Source organism: Physella acuta, unplaced genomic scaffold (assembly GCF_028476545.2).
Source record: "Physella acuta isolate Inbredline_101_S28 unplaced genomic scaffold, ASM2847654v3 ptg000013l, whole genome shotgun sequence".
NCBI classification, from domain to species: domain Eukaryota; kingdom Metazoa; phylum Mollusca; class Gastropoda; family Physidae; genus Physella; species Physella acuta.
In genome coordinates this window covers 994,217-1,012,475 of record NW_026731533.1, presented here as the reverse complement: position 1 = coordinate 1,012,475, position 18,259 = coordinate 994,217, and the positions used below count along the sequence as shown (strand labels likewise).

At 44.1% G+C, this 18,259-nt stretch overlaps 1 protein-coding gene across 5 annotated transcripts in view; it reads left to right on the top strand.

Annotated features, from left to right (window-relative positions):
* The window catches only part of LOC131936060 (breast cancer anti-estrogen resistance protein 3 homolog), a 54,467-nt gene that overhangs the window by 33,178 nt on the left and 3,030 nt on the right, over positions 1-18,259 (top strand). For 3 of the 5 annotated variants that reach the window (XM_059292926.1, XM_059292918.1, XM_059292934.1), the window contains exons 2-4: positions 13,281-13,410; positions 16,813-16,924; positions 17,891-17,948. In XM_059292926.1, the coding sequence (XP_059148909.1) occupies positions 13,318-13,410; positions 16,813-16,924; positions 17,891-17,948 (263 nt within the window). In that variant the 5' untranslated portion in view covers positions 13,281-13,317. Of the gene's footprint in view, positions 1-12,077; positions 12,151-13,280; positions 13,411-16,200; positions 16,225-16,812; positions 16,925-17,890; positions 17,949-18,259 lie in introns of those variants that run through there. The other 2 variants (XM_059292911.1, XM_059292941.1) reach the window with 2 other exon arrangements.

The following is an 18,259-nucleotide window of genomic DNA, read 5'->3' as shown; positions in this document are numbered from 1 at the left end:
GGTGCCTAAGGTTATACACCACCACCCCACCCCGCACCCCCCCCCCCCGCACCTCTCCCCCCCCCCCCCCACCCCCGCACCTTCCAGAAGTATATGAAAGTTCCCACAGGTATTTTCCTATGACATGGCCTGTACTAACGTACCCGCCAGTCAAAACGACGGAATGTTCTGGAACTATGACGTCAAACAGTTCGAATTATCGCATTTATGACGTGTCGAGTGGAGGGCAGATTCTGGTACTCACCAGTGCTCACCACCCACATGTATTAGACGTTAAGCATGTGCAAAGTGTATTTCATCAGTCAGCTCGCTGCATCTCGTTATGGAGATCTTTACCTATGTTACTAAATACCAGACATAGAAACCACTTTGATACAGAAACCACTGTCATGTATAATAACGTTGAGAAAACAGAAAGAATGGCTTATCAATTTAACCACCAGTAGCTTGACGACATACACACACACATACACACACACACATACACACCATTTCACCTTGCCGTTGTGTGGTTTTTAGAGTACCCTGCATGGGTAATAAAAATCCGTTATCTTGTGGACAAATTTAAACAACCAGATTAGGGTGGGATAATGGGGGGGGGGGGGGGGAGGAGGAGGACATGCACGACAGTGACCTTGACCTTGATGTTTCACAGCGCCAGTTATCTCACGCTCTGGTGAAGGTGAACTCACGATTGTGTCAGTGGTACTCGGCGGTTCTAAATTTGTCAACTTTTGGCCTCAAGAGGTTCTAAATTTGTCAACTTTTGGCCTCAAATGGTTCTAAATTTGTCAACTTTTGGCTTCAAGTGGTTCAAAATTTGTCAACTTTTGGCCTCAAGAGGTTCTAAATTATTCATGTTTTGTGATCCAATTAGCCAGCCCAAAACCACAAACTTGTCCAATGCCAAATTAAAATGTTTGTTAAAGTTAAAATCACATAAACTCGTGTTTTATTAAAGTAGTACCGTATAATATCCCGAAACTGTTATCCATTGAAACATTATTGTATCCTTAATAATTTTCCTATAAAACCAAAAACTCAACCAAATGTGAATCCCTGTTGAGGTGGATTAATTTTGAAATAATAATTCTGTTCCAGTTCGAATCCGGGTTAAAGTCTCTGAGTCCACTCAGCTCCGATGGGTACCTTACTCACGTTAGCGTAAAAATGCTGCTTGGTATTGTGCTTACAATACTATCCCTTTTATATGTCGAGGTCTCTGAAGCAGTTGAAATCTACTTCATCTGCACCATGTGTCTTGGGCACGAACGGAAAAAGATGATACTGCTCAGTGGTTAACAGATGAACTCTACTTCATCTGCACCATGTGTCTTGGGCACGAACGGAAAAAGATGATACTGCTCAGTGGTTAACAGATGAACTCTACTTCATCTGCACCATGTGTCTTGGGCACATGATGCTCAGTCTTAAAACCATGCAGTTCGTATCTCACAATTTTGGGTCTGATTGTGTCTGAATAATGCACATTTCTCCCTCTCTTATTTACGCCCTTGCTCCCTCCTCTCTTTCGATTCTCCTACCCCCTCTCCCTTCTCTCCCCCACCCCCCAGCTCCCTTCAACCCTCCCCCCCCCCCCGGCTCCACAAGCTCCATATGCCGTACTGAAACTGTTAGTCATCCACCGAGTCCCGGCTAATTATGGCTGACATAGTCCGGCGCCGCAGAGACCGAACCTGTCATCGTTATATAAAGTAGGTTTACAGAACCTCACATATAGTGAGTAGGTTTACAGACCTTCCCTTCCCAGATTTTCTCTCTCTCTCTCTCTCTCTCTCTCTCTCTCTGTCCACATCCCCATACTCCCCCCTCCCCTGTGTTTACCTCTCCCTCAACCCCCTCCCCACTCTACGAGGTAAACATTGCTCCCTCTATCAACAAAAATATCTGCTGTCCCGTGTCTCTTTTACGTCTACTGCACTTTTCCCAGGCAAGTTTACCTGCCCCCACACCCCATACCCCACACACCACACCCCACACTACCCACCCTCACAATCTTAAACTTAAGCTATGGCCTTGGCCCAGTAAGAGACCAGATGGCCCCTGGCCACTTGGTTACATGTATTTGGGTCTCACGGTGTTTTAGCGAATACCTTCTGTGTTCATGTCAGCGCAGGTCAGACACTCGGGGATCTAAGCTTGTGTTTACTTCATTTTATCTTTTAAGGTGTGCCGCCCCCCACCTCCATTGTTTACCACCCCCACCTCCATTGAGTGCCACCCCCACCTCCATGCTGTCCCCCTCACCCCCTGGTGTATACCACCACATCTGTGATGTGCGACCCCCCCCCCTCCCCCCCACCCTCCACCTACACGGTGTGATACATCACAATAACCCGTTGTGTCACCTCCGCCACCCTGATTTCACCCTCACCTCCATGACGTGTCACCCCATCACTTTGAAGTATCCCCCCCCCCCCCCCCCCCCAAACTTCATATTTTTGCCATCTGTAATTTGACGCACTCTACGCTAAGAAAACCCTCAATCTTCGAGTGCAAAAATGTCAACATTTAAACAAATTGTTTCTTGTTTAAAGTTTGTATTCGTCAGATAGAAATCCAATCTGTGTGGTCACTGTGTACAGAGTTTCTTCCTGGCATCACTTGGGGGGGGGGGGGGCTTTGCCTGATTCTTAACGCCTTCACTCTGATACGTAGTACCTGATCTCATTAGAATTAAAACAGTTTCAACGGAAAACTTTCCGCAGGCCTCGATAAGAACAGGGGAGTCTTTATATCAAACACTGATACAAGTTTTTTTCTGTGCAGTAGCCGAAATGTCGACATCCTGTTTGTTACGCGCCGACGCTGTCTAACGGGAATTCCCTGTGCGCAAAAAGCGCAACAGCGCGGCTCTGTGTGTTAAGAAGGGTAGAGGATAGGCGAGTGACTGGGTTGACGCTAATTGGTCTGAGCTAGTTTGTATCCACGCGCTGATTAGTGTGCAGTTTGTGTCTAGTCGGAGACAGTTCGTGTCTAGTTGCAGGCAGGTTGTTTTCGTTTTAGCTGAAACGAACAATTTAACTAGACGCACTAGCGGAAATATCACTTTCGGGAAATAGTTGGTTAAAAGTTGATGTATTTTATCTGGGGTGGGGCAGGGAAGGTAGGGCCAGGGCAGTGTCAAGTGGAACAGTTTATCGGCCCAATTTAATTTTTGTCTCAAATTTTAAAAAGGTAATGGAGAATCGGGTGTGTTTTAGGTAATTAAGTTATCCAATCTTTGTAACTTAGTCAAGCTTTAATTGTGCGGTAATTTCTTCCCCTATAATACATTGTATCAGTGATCACATTTTAATTGTTTTGTTTCTTCCATTTGTGTCTTCTGAAGCAGGAATTTCTCTCCTGGAATATTAACTGAGCTCAGAGGCGTAGCGAGGGGGGAGGGGGGGGGGGGGGCGGGGGGGGGGGGGGGCGGATCGCAGCGGGTGACACCATTTAGGGGGGTGACACCAAGGCAAAAAATAGCAAAATATATAGAGAAAAACTTGAGGGGGGAGGTGCAAATCGAAAGTTTGAGGTAGGTGCAAATCGAAAATTTGGAAGTTTGTCCCCGGGAAGGGTCGCTACGCCTCTGGGGGGGGGGGGGAGGTGACACCATTAAGTGCCGCACCGGGTGACACCCGACCTCGCTACGCCACTGACTGAGCTACATTAGAATATATATTGATTAACTTCTATTACATGTCACATGTCTTTAAACAAATTTAAAAAAAAAAAACGCTATATTTCTGGTTTGTAAAATAATTTTTTTAAATGCATAAAAAAATGCCGTGACAGTATACGAATACGTCGCACTGTCTGTATCGTCACAATTGGTCACAAAAGATCGAACAACCAATGCGTGTGACGTCATTTATGGACGACCAACTACCTAAACTTTCCTTATCTAAAACAAACAAACGTCTTGATAAAAATAACTCACTTTCCGCTTGGTGGCGCCGTCGGCACCGGCGACCTTGACCTACACGTACGTTTTAAGACTTGAAAATTGCCCCCTCCTCTCCCCCACCCCCTATCTCCCCCGCAGTTCATAAACCAACTTGATTATAGCACCACCGACCTACTTTTTGTTCTCTTTCTGGCGAATGAATCAAATTCCAGACTTACGAGCTTCCACCGCCTCTCCCCCACCCCAAACCTCCTCCCCCGACCCACTCTGACCCGGCATGAGAAGTACTCAGGCTCTGAGTTAGTGGCCGACAAATTGTTGGCTACACGGGCGCCGCCGCCCTGATAGCCCGGGGGTAGATCCTTAGGGCAACAATCGTGGCTTTTGTCATACCTTCACGGGGGCGGTCAGTCGTTTGTCAGCCGTTTGTCAGTCGTTTGTCAGCCGTTTGTCAGCCGTTTGTCAGCCGTTCGTTGCATTGTGCTGACTCAACATTATCACGTGGGAAAGACATTACAGGGGGAAAAAGGCGAATGAAAAAAAAAAAACAATGTCTAGAACTATTTTAAGAAAAAAAGGAAAACCGATTGTTGAGAGTGTATAGGTAGGTACTGTCAGCAATGTGGAGTAGATAAACTTGATTGATTGTTTGATTGAATGATTGAAAAATGATTGAAGTCGCCCAACAACAGATGTGTCAGATACCAACATATCTTAACAACACAAATGAGTAACTCTCCATCAACACCGCCATCACAACACATACATCAGCTGCTAAACTGCTAAACACCATCATGTCGGCTCGATATTTTTTTCCATCACCTAAATTACCTCAAAACATGTTATAATACCACCCTCCGTATACAGCAGTACCTGCATAATACCACCCTCTGCATACAAAGTACCCACGTAATACCACCCTCTGCATACAACAGTACCTATACATAATACCACCCTCTGCATACACAGTACCTACGTAATACCACCCTCTGCATACAAAGTACCTACGTAATACCACCCTCTGCATACAACAGTACCTACATAATACCACCCCCTGCATACAACAGCTCCGACATAATATCACCCTGAACATACATCAGTACCTACATAATACCACCCTCTGCATCACACAAACCTATCACAACTTGCTAATCCAGATTATTTTAATTAAAAATTAATCTTTATGATTTCCTGTGATTTAGCTTCCTACGTGAGTTTTACCTTTGAAGTTTGGGACGAAACAAATTAGTAACTAATTAAAAGCAACTTTTTTAACGCTCGCTTTATCCATCCAGTCCTTTCATCTTCCACTGTACATGGCGTCGCTTATCTCCTAGTTCATTGGAATCATCTGTGTAATTTTGCCGACATGTCGTGTCAAGACTAACTTAATTATTCTGTGTAGTGGTCGTAAGGAGGCTGGACGAACCCAATTCAGATGTGGATGGGCGAATTTAATTATAAGATTATTGGACGAACACAATTTTAACTTGGATGGACGAACCAGAGGCGTAGCAACCCCCCCCCCCCCCCCACTTTCTACGCCTCTGGGACGAACCCGTCTAACATGACTGAACCAACCAAAAGTTAACGGACAGAACTAACCAATGATGGTCCGAACTAGACTTGTTTAATTTGTGTTATTGTTTTTAACCACCAAAAGTGCAACAAGAGCATTTATTGGCATTAAGCTAATTTAGCTCAAGTCAACTGTTCTGGAGTCAAATGATGAGCTTAGTACCGACAGAGTTTTCGAAGTCCCATGTGCGCAACGGTGTTCGCATTTCCATATGATACTCCTGCACAAGAAATGGACTGATCAGCTCGTGACTTGGTCTGGGTGATCGTATACACTTCCTCTGGCACTCGAGGTCAAGGTGAAGGTCATCACAATGTTCCCGTGACCTCTGTTTAAACATGCCCCCCCCCCATCCCAACTCACAATCAATGTTACATCACAGTTTAGAGAACCGTCAAAGTTGTCTAAGTGTTGTGCTCCAGTTTTCTTTAAGGGGTAGGGGGAGGTGGGGTACAGCAAGGGGGACCACTGTTTCACCCACCCACCTGTGACAGGCCACTGCCGCCCCTGGGGCGTCACTAACACCTCACCTGTGTTTAGCGGGTACTTGACATGCGTGATGCTGCAGTTCTAAACGAGGCAGAACAAACATGGCGACAACACGCCTTAGGGTAACGGTTGATCTTTTACACACACAGACACACGCACGCACACACACGCACACTCACACACATACACACGCGTTAGGGAAACGGTTGATCTTACACACACGCACGCACACACCCCGCACGCACGCACACACACACAAAATCTCATCAGTTGGTTATAGCTTAAGTAATGACCCATTCATGGAATGAGTCTTAAAATTAAGATTTGATTTTACATCAGGTACTGTATTTTAATATGGTGGTCAAGTGGTAGAACGCTCGACTGCTAACCCAAAAGCCTCGAGTTCAGATCTCGGTCCGGACTTGAATCTGCAGGACGTCCCTGAGTCCACCCAGCTCTGATGGGTACCTGACTCAACTCGTCTTTCAGTTCTGGTTATCTTGCTTCAACACCGAAACTATGGGGAGGGGTGTAGTTGTTATAGTGTATTAGTTGTGATATTTTGTTTTCAGTTATTTAACACACTTTTGAAATCTGCCCTGTTTTAAAGTGGTTTTGATCTGTGAGGTAAACTTGAATTAAAGTTTTAGACTAACAGCATTGCTAAGATGTCTACAACTCTTGCAGGATGTTCAAAAAATATTCCTGCATAAATATATAATAGGCACTAACACTAATACCTTCCGCCCCCCCCCCCCCGCCATAGTTTCCCCCTGAACAAACACCCCCTCTACAAACCAACAGTCCCCCGCCACTTTTTTTCCACCAGTATTTGAACTCGAGTCGGCGATTTAATTACCTAAGCCAGATGACAAATAGGAAAGTTACGTGCATGGCGCGCCACATTAGCGGGCACACTACAATAGCTGTCTTGGTACAGCTGTTACAGGGGCGTCGCCTATAACTGTTGGTGGGGGGAGCTGTCCCAAGGGCGTCACTTAAGTGTTGGTGGGGGGTCTAGATACAAATACTCCATTCCTGCAGTGTCTGTATGTCTTTCTGTATGTCTGTCTCTACACCAGACCCTAGTTCTGAGAAATCTCAAAAAGATACCCGATAAACATTGAATTATCTAATAGTAAAACATTCATATCCACAGCAAGAACCATACACACACAAGACCCATTCACATACACAACAAATCCCACCCACATACACAACAAGACCCACACACACACATACACGACACGCACCCACTTACACAACAAGACCCACACACACAAACACGACACGCACCCACTTACACAACAAGACCCACACACACACATACACGACACCGCACCCACTTACACAACAAGACCCCCCCACACACACACATACACATACTCTAGGCCCACCCACATACACAAGAACCCCCCCCCCACACACACACACACATACACAACAAAACCCACCCACATACACAACAAGGCCCCACTCACATATACAAGACCCCCCACATACACAACAAGACCCCACACACATACACGACAAGACCCCCCACATACACAACAAGGCCCACTCACATATACAAGACCCCCCACATACACAACAAGACCCACACACATACACGACAAGACCCCCCACATACACAACAAGGCCCACTCACATATACAAGACCCCCCACATACACAACAAGACCCACACACATACACGACAAGACCCCCCACATACACAACAAGACCCACACACATAAACAACAAGACCCTCCACATACACAACAAGACCCCCCCCCACATACACAACAAGACCCACACACATACACGACAAGACCCCCCACATACACAACAAGACCCACACACATAAACAACAAGACCCTCCACATACACAACAAGACCCCCCCCACATACACAACAAGACCCCCCCCCCCACATACACAACAAGACCCACACACATAAACAACAAGACCCTCCACATACACAACAAGACCCCCCCCCCCACATACACAACAAGACCCCCCCCCCACATACACAACAAGACTCACACACATACACAACAAGACCCACACACATACACAACAAGACCCCCCCCCACATACACAACAAGACCCCCCCCCCCACATACACAACAAGACCCACACACATAAACAACAAGACCCTCCACATACACAACAAGACCCCCCCCCCCACATACACAACAAGACCCCCCCCCCCACATACACAACAAGACTCACACACATACACAACAAGACCCACACACATACACAACAAGACCCACACACATACACAACAAGACCCACCCCCACATACACAACAAGACCCACACACATAAACAACAAGACCCTCCACATACACAACAAGACCCCCCCCCCCCACATACACAACAAGACCCCCCCCCCCCCACATACACAACAAGACTCACACACATACACAACAAGACTCACACACATACACAACAAGGCCCACACACATACACAACAAGACCCACACATATACACAAGACCCACCCCCACACACAAGACCCACCCACACATACACAACAAGACCCACACACATAAACAACAAGACCCACACACATACACAACAAGACCCCCCCCCCCCACATACACAACAAGACCCACCCACACAAAACTGAGGGTCGCCGCCCCAACACCAGCGACCCCCGTCCCACCGTGTGAAGTCCCCTGCCTGAATGTGAAATTGGCTCATTACTCGATGACATTTCCTTTCTTCTCTGCAGCTGCAGGTCTTTGCTTGCGTGCATTTGGTTTGTTTCGTTGATGAGTGGGATAGATTCTCCGGATGACTTTTTTATAAACTGTGTATTGTTTATTTCTGTTATTGTTGCCGTCAGCCATACGCGACTCTCACCGATATATGGTGTTTAGCCAAAGTTGTCACCGATATATGGTGTTTATCCAAAGTTGTCGTTACCGATCAGTTTTAAACAGCTGAACTTCTCAAACTTACACGCTAAAATTTAACGATCTGTGTAAAAAAAAATATAACAAAATAGCACCAAAAATGCAATTTCGTTACAGTTAAACTAGTTTAACAAGGGAAATAATCATGCTAGGCAATGAAGCCAAGGGCTTGTATCGATTTAGAATTTTTTTTTAAGCATCGTCAAAAGTTCAAAAGGTGGATATAGATCTGCTGACTTTAAATTTCTTTTAAAAACTTAACTATTTTAATATTTGTTTTAAATTAAATCCTAACACTGATTATATTTATTTTTGTTTAAAAAAATTATATTTTAAATTATTGTTTTAACCATAAAGCTTTTAAATGTCAAGAATTTCATTACCTTAATAAGTTGCTTAATAATTACTGGGCCAAAGTTACAAATCACTGCTTTAGATTTAATTTATTAATGTGTAGACAAGACAAGATGACATAAAATGTGACTTAATTAGATTTTAAATTATTTTAAAAACATTAATTATAGTTTGTTTATAACGTTCTAATTTTTCGCAATATTATGCTCACATTGTTTAGGTCATTTGGTGCGCTTTTACCTTTTGTACTCGATTCTATTATACGTTCATTTGGTTTGCAATTCTCTATTATAATTTCTATTCCAAGTTTTAAAATGTAATTGCAAAAATGAATAAAAAGCATTTCTTTATCCGAAAAAAAAATTAAAAAAAAAAAAATAAAAAAAAAAATGTGTAGGCCCTACACAAAATAAATAAATAAATAAATAATAAAAATTATTAGTGTGTATACTGAATGTTTAATTTACCTTATAGAGGTAGCACGCAGGCATGTTGATGATTTTTATATCTGAAGAAATTTAAGTTGCTCACTCTAGGCGTGTAGGACACGGTGAGGCATTAAGTTGAAGATGACTAGAGATAAAAGAAAAAACTCTGCATCTCCTAACCAAACCAGGTGGTTGGGTTACTATTTTAATTTTCCTGATCTCATTAAAAAATATCTCAACATGCGCCTTCCCTCTCCCCACGGCACGAGCGCTGAAGTGCTGATTAAATCGACCCCCCCCCCTCCCCCACCAGTATGCTTAAAGCACGTGTTGCACATTCCTGATACCAATTTAATTTATTTTTTTATTCATGACAGACTTGGAAACCAGCGACACTCATATGACTAAATTCACTTTTCAAGATTTTTAATAATGTATTTAATCTAACCCACGCGTAAAAAACTGCATCACGTATAATGCTACTTCTACTATATATGATCTAGCTAATACTTGAAGTAAAGGTATTGAAGATAAGTAAACTGAAAGTGGCTAAATTGTTGAAAAGGGGGGAAGGGGTTAGACTTCGAAAAAGGTGTTTTAAGAATGTGACCCTGTGCTCTATGCTCGTCTGTAAAATTGCCACATGTAATATTGGGAAAGGTAGAGTAAACAAATGGCACATTTTCTATTTTTAAATATTTTTTAACGGGGGTGGGGGGATTGGAGGGGGGTGGGGCTACAACCTGAGGTGGCTTCCGAGTGGGTGTGATGGTGTAGTTTACCATCTGACTTGTGCTTGAACTACCGATTACAAAATTATGTGACCAAAAATAGCTCAATCTATTTTTCGAATAAAATAAAAAGTGAATCGGCAGATGTATCCAATATTCTAAATTCGGAAGGGTTGCAATGTTGTTTAATGAATGTTGTAAAGTCATATTTTGTTAATGTAACAACAAAAAATATTCGCACTAGCGAACCTCCTTGAAGAATCTCGATAGGCCCGATCGTTGAATTTTTTAGTTGTTTGTTTTCTTAGTGGAATCGAGTGCGTTAAGATCTTACAAAATGTAATAGATAAAACAAAAATCTGGTCTAATCTCAGAATGTTTCCAATTTTAGCTGTTTCGACGAAAATGTTTGCCAAATTGGCGTTTGGAGTCGAGCAATCACCTGAGATAAGCAAGAGAGTTTGTAAGAAATCTGGCCATGTACATTACTGATAAGTTCGGGGAACAATTGTATACCATTGTTTTATTAGGCCAGATTTAAATTCGCAATGATAATCGGAAATTTCCACGAGTTTCTAACAATACTGTTTTGAGTAGAAAATGTGTTTTTGAAAAACTTGAATTTTAGGAAAAATACAAGGGCTACATGAAGATCTATCTGGAAAAAAAACATTATAAGCAGAAATGAAACAATATCTAACCCGTGACCTGACTCGCTCTCTCGGCTTTTGTTATAAATCATCTTTTTATCAGCACTATTTCATTCTTAACTCCCCTTAATCTAACCGTGATGTAAGAAATATTTAACGCGAGGCAGAGTTAGCTTCCCTGCTGCTGGGTAATAGATTTTAGTTCCTGCCCAACTACACGCATGCGCAGTACAAGTTTAGAAAAACCAAGTACTTGATCAAATCTGGTGTAGTATAGTAGCATTTTTTTAAAGTTGATTTAACCCTTTGGCTCCCCTTCGCGCTAGACACTAATATACATTTAGTATCAGCTTGAGTTTTTATAAGTTGGGGGGGGGGGTACAGATGGCGAATTGATCAAACAGCACTTTCCTTTTTTTTTATTAAACTGACAACTTTGGCAAAATGCCTGAACTTTAGTCGACCACTTCCTGAAAAGTTTTTTATTTTATTTTTTTACGCCAAACTCGTGTTAGCTTAACAAAATAACGATCTAAACATTTTTGTTTACTTTAGAATTTTTAACACTATTGACAGCAAATCGTTATAAAGTCGTGCATCTATGTTAGTTTCATGTTTTAAAAAAAAATTGATTACAGAGGTACATAGTGAAAGTTGAACATGTGAACAAAACTCAGATTTCAATAACGAATGTGTGTCCGTAATTGGAATGATTGAAAACTTTAGCCCGTAGTCGTAATGGGTTGGCAAGTCTGATTTTGTGGATGAAATGGTTGACAACTTTGAGCTATGGATGAAATGGTTGGCAAGTCTGATTTTGTGGATGAAATGGTTGACAACTTTGAGCCTATGGATGAAATGGTTGGCAGACTTTAGCCTATGGATGTAATGGTTGACAACTTTGAGCCTATGGATGAAATGGTTGGCAGACTTTAGCCTATGGATGTAATGGTTGGCAGACTTTAGCCTCTGGATGAAATGGTTGTCAGAAGTTAGCCTGGCGATGGATGTTTTTGTCTAAGTTGACTTCAGGTGTGTCAAACAAAAAACAATGATTGCCCCAGGCTCCAAATTTGATTCGTTCCCGTACCGTGACCTCCTCAGGTAGGTTGTTGCACTCAATTTGTTATGATACTATGTCTTCTACCAAACGTCACCTTTTATTGAACACTTCTTCTGTTAACTTGGTCTTCATACACTGTCAATACAAGTTGGTGCGTCTGCTGGTCGTATTAAAGATTTTTCTTTTTGCTACTTCAGCTTCCGTAAACCAGGCCGTTTTTGCAAACTTAGCTTTACCCCTTAATCTGATGCTGAATGTGGCTTTAACCCTATTCCTAATCCTAACCCTAATTCTAACGCAAATCCTAACTCTAATCCTAACAGAAATACTGGCAAAGAAATCCGCCTATACGATGCGATAATGCCTCTTTATTTTCAAAACTCTTTTATAATACCAACTTATACTGTTGTAGTACCTACATATACTGTTGTATTACCCACATACAGTATACTATGTTTTAAAAACTGTGCCAAATATGTTCAACTTATCACACAGGACTGAACGGCCTAGCGGTCGACTTCTAACCCAAAACGTACCTGAGTCCACCCTGCTCTGATGGGTTTAATTAAGCCATGACCTTAAATTAAGTCCTTGCCTCGATCAGAAACTGATTAATTAGTCCATGACCTTAATCATATCCTGGATTGAATCAGACTCTAAACTAAACTAGACCCGGAAACCAAAGATTCTAAAGACACTGTCTAGATCTAGTGTTTCATGCTTATGGCCGGATATGACGTAAGCATTCCTAAACTAACCCCATACTGTGAGATGACGTCACTACTTCTATAAAAACCACAATAAACTGTACAGTGTACACACGGTGTACATTGTACACTGGGGGTTTTCACAATCAAACCACATCACTAAGAACACACATTACAAAATACTAACAATTCATTATTGTTTTTTCATACGAAGACCTGATGTCGAAACATCTATTGCTATGATAGTATAAATAGAAGAAATACATGACATGTTTCCCACATTTTGTAGATAACGTGACATTTTGTTTGTGGCCCACAACATGTCTTTAATGGCATCTACATGACAAGTCTATAATTAGATGTAACCACGTGACATTTTGTTTGTGGCCCACACATGTCTTTAATGGCATCCACATGACAAGTCTATAATTAGATGTAACCACGTGACATTTTGTGTCCCACAGGCAGGTGTTGGACTCCGACTACCGGAGGAAGAAGAGGATGTCGGGACGTCACATCGCCCTCGATCATTGGCTGGAGGCGCTCAACATGTCGGACTACCTCCACCTCTTTAGTCAGTACGGGGGAGTCGAGGTAAGCCCGGGGGTCGTGTGTATGAGGGGTCGTGTGTGGGAGGGATCGTGTGTGTGAGGGATCGTGTGTGTGAGGGATCGTGTGTGTGAGGGGTCGTGTGTGTGAGGGGTCGTGTGTGTTAGGGGTTATTAGAGCCTGGGGGTCGTGTGTGTGAGGGGTCGTGTGTGTGAGGGGTCGTGTGTGTGAGGGGTCATTAGAGCCTGGGGGTCGTGTGTGTGAGGAGTCGTGTGTGTGAGGAGTCGTGTGTGTGAGGGGTCATTAGAGCCTGGGGGTCGTGTGTGTGAGGGGTCGTGTGTGTGAGGGGTCATTAGAGCCTGGGGGTCGTGTGTGTGAGGGGTCGTGTGTGTGAGGGGTCGTGTGTGTGAGGGGTCGTGTGTGTGAGGGGTCGTGTTTGTGAGGGGTCATTAGAGCCTGGGGGTCGTGTGTGTGAGGGGTCGTGTGTGTGAGGGGTCGTGTATGTGAGGGGTCGTGTTTGTGAGGGGTCGTGTGTGTGAGGGGTCGTGTGTGTGAGGGGTCGTGTGTGTGAGGGGTTAATAGAGCCTGGGGGTCGTGTGTGTGAGGGGTCGTGTGTGTGAGGGGTCGTGTGTGTGTGTGAGGGGTTAATAGAGCCTGGGGGTCGTGTGTGTGAGGGGTCGTGTGTGTGAGAAGTCGTGTGTGTGTGTGAGGGGTTAATAGAGCCTGGGGGTCGTGTGTGTGAGGGGTCATTAGAGCCTGGGGGTCGTGTGTGTGAGGGGTCGTGTGTGTGAGGGGTCATTAGAGCCTGGGGGTCGTGTGTGTGAGGGGTCGTGTGTGTGAGGGGTCGTGTGTGTGAGGGGTCGTGTGTGTGAGGGGTCGTGTTTGTGAGGGGTCATTAGAGCCTGGGGGTCGTGTGTGTGAGGGGTCGTGTGTGTGAGGGGTCGTGTATGTGAGGGGTCGTGTTTGTGAGGGGTCGTGTGTGTGAGGGGTCGTGTGTGTGAGGGGTCGTGTGTGTGAGGGGTTAATAGAGCCTGGGGGTCGTGTGTGTGAGGGGTCGTGTGTGTGAGGGGTCGTGTGTGTGTGTGAGGGGTTAATAGAGCCTGGGGGTCGTGTGTGTGAGGGGTCGTGTGTGTGAGAGGTCGTGTGTGTGTGTGAGGGGTTAATAGAGCCTGGGGGTCGTGTGTGTGAGGGGTCATTAGAGCCTGGGGGTCGTGTGTGTGAGGGGTCGTGTGTGTGAGGGGTCGTGTGTGTGAGGGGTCATTAGAGCCTGGGGGTCGTGTGTGTGAGGGGTCATTAGAGCCTGGGGGTCGTGTGTGTGAGGGGTCGTGTGTGTGAGGGGTCGTGTGTGTGAGGGGTCATTAGAGCCTGGGGGTCGTGTGTGTGAGGGGTCATTAGAGCCTGGGGGTCGTGTGTGTGAGGGGTCGTGTGTGTGAGGGGTCATTAGAGCCTGGGGGTCGTGTGTGTGAGGGGTCTTGTGTGTGAGGGGTCGTGTGTGTGAGGGGTCATTAGAGCCTGGGGGTCGTGTGTGTGAGGGGTCGTGTGTGTGAGGGGTCGTGTGTGTGAGGGGTCGTGTGTGTGAGGGGTCGTGTTTGTGAGGGGTCATTAGAGCCTGGGGGTCGTGTGTGTGAGGGGTCGTGTGTGTGAGGGGTCGTGTGTGTGAGGGGTCGTGTGTGTGAGGGGTCGTGTTTGTGAGGGGTCATTAGAGCCTGGGGGTCGTGTGTGTGAGGGGTCGTGTGTGTGAGGGGTCGTGTATGTGAGGGGTCGTGTGTGTGAGGGGTCGTGTGTGTGAGGGGTCGTGTGTGTGAGGGGTCGTGTGTGTGAGGGGTTAATAGAGCCTGGGGGTCGTGTGTGTGAGGGGTCGTGTGTGTGAGGGGTCGTGTGTGTGTGTGAGGGGTTAATAGAGCCTAGGGGTCGTGTGTGTGAGGGGTCGTGTGTGTGAGGGGTCGTGTGTGTGAGGGGTTAATAGAGCCTAGGGGTTGTGTGTGTGAGGGGTCATTAGAGCCTGGGGTCGTGTGTGTGAGGGGTCGTGTGTGTGAGGGGTCATTAGAGCTTGCGGTTCAGGGTGGCAGGGGTTATTAGATGTAGGGATCGTATAAAGCCGGGGGATTTGAGAAATGAGTTATATGTGAGGGTTCGTTGTGTGTGGGGGGGGGGGGTTGTTAGAGATGGGATTGTGTGAGGGTTCGTTAAAGGAACTCTTCTGTAGAAGAGCTTTACAGTTGGTTTCAGAAGTGAACATAATTTAAATAAGCCGCTCTGTATCATTGCTCCCCCCCCCTTCCCCCCCCCCCTCCACCACCTCAAACTCGCGAGACAGCCTCCCCCCTGCACTGACCACTTACTCATCGTGTCTCTACGAGTGTTTATATCCGTCTGCCTCTGGCATGGGCGTTTCTCTATCAGTGGTCTCATCTTGCTAAACTTTAATTGAAATTTTGTCATTCAACTTCCTTGTTTTTTATTCAATAAAACAAACTCTACACGTAGAGGCAATGAAATCTAGGGTTTTCAAATATTTTAGTGTATTATTTTTCATATTTGATCATATAAACATCTAGAAACATTTTTATTATGGTAAAAACGGAAGGAACGTGTATGGTATCTTTACTGGTTATTTACGCAATAAATGTATGCTAATTGGCGGGGTCCGCCCCTGCTTGTGTGTGCGTCATAAGTACTCACCAACAACTAACCGCCAAAAACACGGGATAGTCTGCTTGTTATCGTCTGCTGAGTGGCGAGCTAGAAGTGACACTTTCTTTTGAACGTGGGTAGATAGATCTAGATCTATGTTGATTGAAAGTTGATACATGTGTTGGTATATTATTATGTTGGTACATGTGTTGGTATATTATGTTGGTAAGTGTTGGTATATTATTATGTTGATACATGTGTTGGTATAGTATTATGTTGGTACGTGTGTTGGTATATTATTATGTTGATACATGTGTTAGTATAAAATTATGTTGATATATGTGTTGGTATAAAATTATGTTGATACATGTGTTGGTATATTATTATATTCATACATGTGTTGGTATATTATTATGTTGATACATGTGTCGGTATATTATGTGGATATTATGTGTATATGTGTACATTATCTATAGACTGGGCTGTGTGTACGTAACGTGTATGCATGTTTGACAAGTGTGCATTCATATGTATAATTGACAGAGTGTATATGTGTGTAAAAATGTATTTTAAAAATTGTGCGTATGCGTAAGTGTGTACGTATGTATACTAAACATTGTGCGCATGTGTATATGTGTATATATGTATACTAAACATACTAAACATTGTGCGTATTTGGGTGTATATACGAAAACTTCTGTATGTGTGTACGTATGTATACTAAAAATTGTGTGGATGTGTATATACGAAAACGTGTGTATGTGTGCATATATGTATACTAACTCTTGTATGTGAACCTCTCCAACCATCCAGGATCTGATCTACGCCAGCGAGGCGGAGATAAGAAATCTGGGGATCAAAATCGGCGCGCACCGAGCCAAGATTATCTCAAGTCTTAGGATCCTCCGTGACAAGTACGAGAAGGGTGAGTTAATTCGGGATTAACGCCTTTTGATTTTACGTTAATCTCATACCATTTAGAGTTTTAAATTACTGTTTTAATTCATTCAGTAGCGTACAAAAAAGAAGAAAAGCTATTAGCAGTAGGAAATTAAGAAACTTCCAACAGTTAAAGAATAAGTTCTTTCTTGATTGTACTTGGTTCGTGAAACCTAGTCGCTATACAAGAGCAAGAGTGTTCTAACTGTAGGTGTTGGAAATGTTGAATTAGAACCCTTGTGCTCTCATGTCACCAAGTTTTGTGGCGCAGAAAATTTGCGCAGGCTAGTAGTAGCGGCATTAGTTGTAACGATGTGTTTCTTTGTTTGAAATTGTAACAACTGTAGGCTACTCTCTAAATCAGGGGTCTCCAAACTTTTCAATCCGAGGGCCGCATTAACTATCAAATTTTAGTTTGGGGGCCAGTTTCTTCCAGGCATGTCTTTGATTTTTCTAGGCAAAGTTCCTCAGCCATCACCAACAAACGTTTTTTCCGTGGACAAAAAGATCTCCGCGGGCCGGATGAGAGGACATCGCGGGCCGCATCCGGCCCGCGGGCCGTAGTTTGGAGACCCCTGCTCTAAATGGTAATGCCATGTGTACACTACCCAGCTGTGTGTATCGGATAAGTCCATTATGGGGCGTCTCTATGGGAGGTGAACAGTTCTGTTGAGGCGCTCACAACCTAGAAAGATTGTGACGAGACTAATTTTTTTTATATCAGTTCGTGTCTAGAGAGTCAGCAATGAGACCTGATCCACAGTAAACTGATATAGAGTCCACTTGTATCATTCACCCTAGTAGACCTAACACGTTTGTTTCAAGTGTATGCTTTACATTACAACAGTTTAATGTCTTCTATCATTCACCCTATTAGACTACAAACGTCTGTTTTAAATGTAGGGTTTAAAATATGGTTTACAACAGTTTGACGTCTGCTGTTTGTTTGCAGGTCGAGTTACCGGAAGTGGGTTGTTCTCCCTTCAACGGACACCGAGTACCACATCATCGTAAGTTACAGTTTCTGACCCCACATTTAATACAGTTCCACACACTCACGGATGTATGTTTCGGAGTGGCTTCCCCTTTGTTGACCCATGTATGAACACACTTGTACGAACGCACATAACACAGTAGTTGACGTCAGATTACATTTGTTACTTAGCTATTATACTAAAAACACAAGTCCCTTGCCAATGTGAATGTTGAAGTGTCCCGTAAGTTTAAACAAGCGCAGTTGCCTCGCCGGGAACTGTTTATCTGTGGTAACTATGAGTGTGTATAATTTTAAAAACTTTGCTGAATTGATGCGCAGTTCAAT